The following is a 4,888-nucleotide window of genomic DNA, read 5'->3' as shown; positions in this document are numbered from 1 at the left end:
AAATAACTACCAGATTATCTTTGTTAATGAGCAGGATGCCAAACCAGCATATACAATATATAAATGCAGATCTGGACTAATGCCCAGATATTTGTTATTGTCAACAGCCTCCCCAAACTAATTCATTTACAGTCCTTTATTGAGAGGAAGGGAAGACTGACCGACAATAACAGAATCTTTTGCACATTTTGAGTCTACTCTGATAGGTGCTCTGGCAGTCATATTTTCATTGTGAATTGAGCTGAATTAACAAAACTGCATCCGTGTCCAAACATTTTATTAGGTCTCAGAATCTGAAGACAGGTTCATTTCCTCTGACACTTTTGCATCAAAGTTGGCAAGTTTCATCTGGGAGGCAGTGTTACTCCACCTCCTTTTGACACAAATGAATATGACCAATAGAATAAGAATCAGCAGCATCATCAGTAGAACTGAGAGGGTGGACAGGTGAACTCTCTCTGCCCCAGACTCCCAACTGACATCCAGCTTGTTGTCCAGACTGAGGTGAGAGGCAGTACAGGTGTAGTTGTGTCTCTTCTTTAGCTCCTCAGTACTGACCTCCAGACTCTTCCTCAGCTGGTAGGTCCCATCTCCACTAGGCAGCACCTCCCCCCCTGTCAGCTCCTGTTCTGCCACTGGCTGGCCGTCTCTCAGCAGGGTCAGGTTGATGTGGCGGGGGTAGAAACCAAACGCCAGGCAGCTCACCTGAAACCCTCCAGAAACCTCTTTCTTTATCAACCTGAGTCTTGGAGGAACTTTACGCATCACAATGTTCTTCTCTCTCTTCAGGAGAGTCTTCAGGTGTTTGATGCAAATGGGAAGGTAATAATTCTCAAATTTGTTTATGTTGTATGCTTGCATTTTCCAATCCCATCCTAGAAGTATTTTACCAGCATTGTATGTAACATGTGTCGTGTTATAATACATCGCGTAATCTTCAGAAATGCCATTGAAAATGTTCTTAAACATGGCCAAGCCCGGTTCACCATTGTCCATCATCTCACAGCCAGTCCATCTTTGCTGAACTTGAACACCTTCTGTGAGATTAAAGTGGTGCTTTAGTTCAAATGATCGGTCTTTCATGCTGTGGTAGATATCTCCATATATATGAGCTTCATCCTTTGCTTCATCATCCTCGGTTTTCTCTTTGATATTTTGGCCCCTGTAGACATACTGTTTATCGTTGGAGTCATAGTAAGTCACTTGAACGTCATCCAACATTAACACAACCGTAAACTCAGGGAAAGGTGTCTCTCCGCTTATATATGTTGCAAGTGCCCACAGAGAATGTGATCCTGAACCTGGGAGAGGAGTGAATATATACACATTTTTTAAGATAATATGGAAATATTGATTACCCTTCTGAATCACAGAGGTGCGGTTGTTGTGGATGGCTGTTCACAAATCGGAATGCGGAAAAAACATTTCAGCTGAATGCATTCAGTTGTGCAACTGACTAGATATGCCCTTTCCCTTCACAATCCGTAAAGCACAAATAAATTAAAGAGCAGCAGTGTGATTCACATCATCAATGTGCCATGTAGCCTAGATATCAATAATAAGTGATATCAGTATAGCCCGTCGACTACTCCCCAACTCTGTACACATTTATGGACATTTGACATTTTATGGCATAATAAATCATTAAATAAGGTAGAAAGTTAAACCCTTACCTGCATTGACAATGGGGTAAAACGAAAGAACAAACAAAAAGACAGACAGTTTGCCCATGATTGTGATAGTATAGCCTCGTGTCATAAGAAGACTTTCCCTTCAATTTAAACTGCGTAGCAAGTGTCTGTCAGACGTTCTCTTTCACTTAGCCAACTGCGTAGCAAGAAGTGTCTGTCGGACTTTCTCTTTCACTTACACAGGTTCAAGGGGAACCTGAGAGGGCGAGTCTTGACAAGTCAAGACATCATGGGAAAATCAAAAGAAATCAGCCAAGACCTCAGGGAAAAAATTGTAGACCTCCACAAGTCTGGTTCATCCTTGGGAGCAATTTCAAAAGGTAGGTACCATGTTCATTCGTACAAACAATAGTACGCAAGTATAAACACCATGGGACCATGCAGCCATCATACCACTCAGGAAGGAGACGCGTTCTCTCCTAGAGATGAACGTAAGTGCAAATCAATCCCAGAACAACAGCAAAGGACCTCCTCTCTCTGTCTCTCTCTCTCTCTCTCTCTCTCTCTCTCTCTCTCTCTCTCTCTCTCTCTTTCTCTCTTTCTCTCTTTCTCTTATTTATATATATATACTGCTCAAAAAAATAAAGGGAACACTAAAATAACACATCCTAGATCTGAATGAATGAAATAATCTTATTAAATACTTTTTTATTTACATAGTTGAATGTGCTGACAACAAAATCACACAAAAATAATCAATGGAAATCCAATTTATCAACCCATGGAGGTCTGGATTTGGAGTCACACTCAAAATTAAAGTGGAAACCACACTACAGGCTGTAAGCACAACCCCCACCTGTGGACGTCGGGCCCTCATACCACCCTCATGGAGTCTGTTTCTGACCGTTTGAGCAGACACATGCACATTTGTGGCCTGCTGGAGGTCATTTTGCAGGGCTCTGGCAGTGCTCCTCCTGCTCCTCCTTGCACAAAGGCGGAGGTAGCGGTCCTGCTGCTGGGTTGTTGCCCTCCTACGGCCTCCTCCACGTCTCCTGATGTACTGGCCTGTCTCCTGGTAGCGCCTCCATACTCTGGACACTACGCTGACAGACACAGCAAACCTTCTTGCCACAGCTCGCATTGATGTGCCATCCTGGATGAGCTGCACTACCTGAGCCACTTGTGTGGGTTGTAGACTCCGTCTCATGCTACCACTAGAGTGAAAGCACCGCCAGCATTCAAAAGTGACCAAAACATCAGCCAGGAAGCATAGGAACTGAGAAGTGGTCTGTGGTCACCACCTGCAGAACCACTCCTTTATTGGGGGTGTCTTGCTAATTGCCTATAATTTCCACCTGTTGTCTATTCCATTTGCACATCAGCATGTGAAATTTATTGTCAATCAGTGTTGCTTCCTAAGTGGACAGTTTGATTTCACAGAAGTGTGATTGACTTGGAGTTACATTGTGTTGTTTAAGTGTTCCCTTTATTTTTTTGAGCAGTGTATTATTCAAGTTAGAATGTTCTGAAAAATCCAGTGGCATTCGAGGATACTGGAAACTTAATTCACTCCTTAATGACCCAGTCTTTAACAAAGTAAGAAGGTAAAGGGAAAAAGTTCAAAGGATGATAAGCTCACTATTACACACAGTAAGGAACTATAGAAGCAAACATGTCTGAAAGGAGATGAGCTTATGAATAAATTGAATGTTCTTTTAGAAATGGATACCCTTCAGCAAAGGAAGAAACACATTTGAATACGTCTAGAATAGAACAAATGTACATTGATTTAATTAAAGGGATTAGATCTAGAGAACAATGGGTTAAGGAGGGAGAGAAAAACAAGCTATGTCTTTGCTCTTGAAAAAAGGAACTATGAGAGAAAATCTCTTTCTGCCTTAAATAATGACAATACCTTGTGTAATAACCCTAAAATCATCTCCAACTGTGTATTCTTTCTATGAAAATCTGTATAAATCTAGTTTTAATGGAATTGAATGTGAACATTTTATGAAACATGTTCCAATAATTTCTGATGAGTTCAAGTCCATATATGAAGATGAGTGTTCTATAGTAGAGATTAGAGATGCTCTTAAATATATGAAGAAGGGCAAAGCACCTGGAACAGTCAATCTTTCTGTGGAATTCTATTTACACTTTTGGGAACGTTTAGAGGAACCAGTATCTAACATGTTCCAAGAATGCCTGGCTAATGGTGAGAGTACTACTACTACTACCATGAAACAAGGGGTTATCTCCTTAATACCAGAACCTGAGAAAGATCCCCCTTTCATAGATAATAGGAGACCTATTACATTATTAAATACAGATTTTAAATTGATAATTTTAGCATATTCTAATAAACTTAAAATGGGCCTAAACCACCTTTATAAATGAAACCCAAACTGGTTTGATGAAAGGTCGCCACATCAGCTGTAACATTAGTTTTAGACATGATTGATTACGCTGATTCAGTTGACTACAAGGCTATTATTTTATTCCTCCACTGTTGTAAATCATTTGCTACAATAGAACACAAGTTCCTAATACATTGTTGTACACTTTAGGTTTCGGGACTAGCTTTGTCTCTGTTATCAATATGTTTTATAAAGATATTAATGGTTCTATTATGATTATTTTTTTAACCTTTATTTTACTAGGCAAGTCAGTTAAGAACAAATTCTTATTTTCAATGACAGCCTAGGAACTGCCTTGTTCAGGGGCAGAACGACAGATTTTTACCATGTCAGCTCGGGGATTCAATCTTGCAACCTTTCGGTTACAAGTACAACGCTCTAACCACTAGGCTACCTGCAGCCCCGATTAATCGTAACACATCTAAAGTATTTCATATTCACCGTAGTGCACGCCAGGGTTGCCCTATTTCAGCTTTCCTATTGCTTTTAGTTGTAGAATTACTATATATTAGCATTTTAAATAACCTTAAATTAAAAGGTATTTCAATATTTGGAAAAAGTATATATATATATATATATATATATATATATATCAGTTAGCAGATGATACAACTCTATTTCTAAAAGACAAGGATCAAGTTACTGTTGCACTTAATATTATCAAATCATTCTCTTCTGCTTCTGGAACTTAACTTAAATAAATGTCCTTGTGTATCTCAAATTACCAATCTATTGAGAATATTCCAGTGAAAGATAATGTGAAATATTTACTGGTGCACATGGCGAAAAACTATATTGTCTGTCAACATGTCAATTTCTCTCAGAGATGAAAGAAAACTA

At 39.5% G+C, this 4,888-nt stretch overlaps 1 protein-coding gene across 1 annotated transcript; it reads right to left on the bottom strand.

The window, feature by feature from the left end:
* Positions 1 to 1,956, bottom strand: LOC115203434 (major histocompatibility complex class I-related gene protein-like). The gene is made up of 2 exons (XM_029768125.1): positions 1,674 to 1,956; positions 1 to 1,301 (listed from the first exon to the last, which is right to left on the bottom strand). Exons 1-2 carry the CDS (start codon positions 1,756 to 1,758, stop codon positions 280 to 282), a joined length of 1,107 nt encoding a protein of 368 aa, XP_029623985.1. The 5' UTR covers positions 1,759 to 1,956; the 3' UTR covers positions 1 to 279.
* Between the last annotated feature and the right edge of the window lie 2,932 nt (positions 1,957 to 4,888).

Source organism: Salmo trutta, chromosome 12 (assembly GCF_901001165.1).
Source record: "Salmo trutta chromosome 12, fSalTru1.1, whole genome shotgun sequence".
In the NCBI taxonomy this organism is placed as follows: Eukaryota; Metazoa; Chordata; class Actinopteri; order Salmoniformes; family Salmonidae; genus Salmo; species Salmo trutta.
The sequence above is the reverse complement of the archived record's forward strand: the minus strand, read 5'-3'. Positions and strand labels throughout refer to the sequence as shown.

Coding starts and splice junctions, on each gene's coding strand:
- LOC115203434 (XM_029768125.1), bottom strand. CDS start 1,758: ATGACACGAGGCTATACTATCACAATCATGGGCAAACTGTCTGTCTTT. Junction 1,302..1,673: donor TTACCCCATTGTCAATGCAG/GTAAGGGTTTAA, acceptor CTCCTCTCCCAG/GTTCAGGATCACATTCTCTG.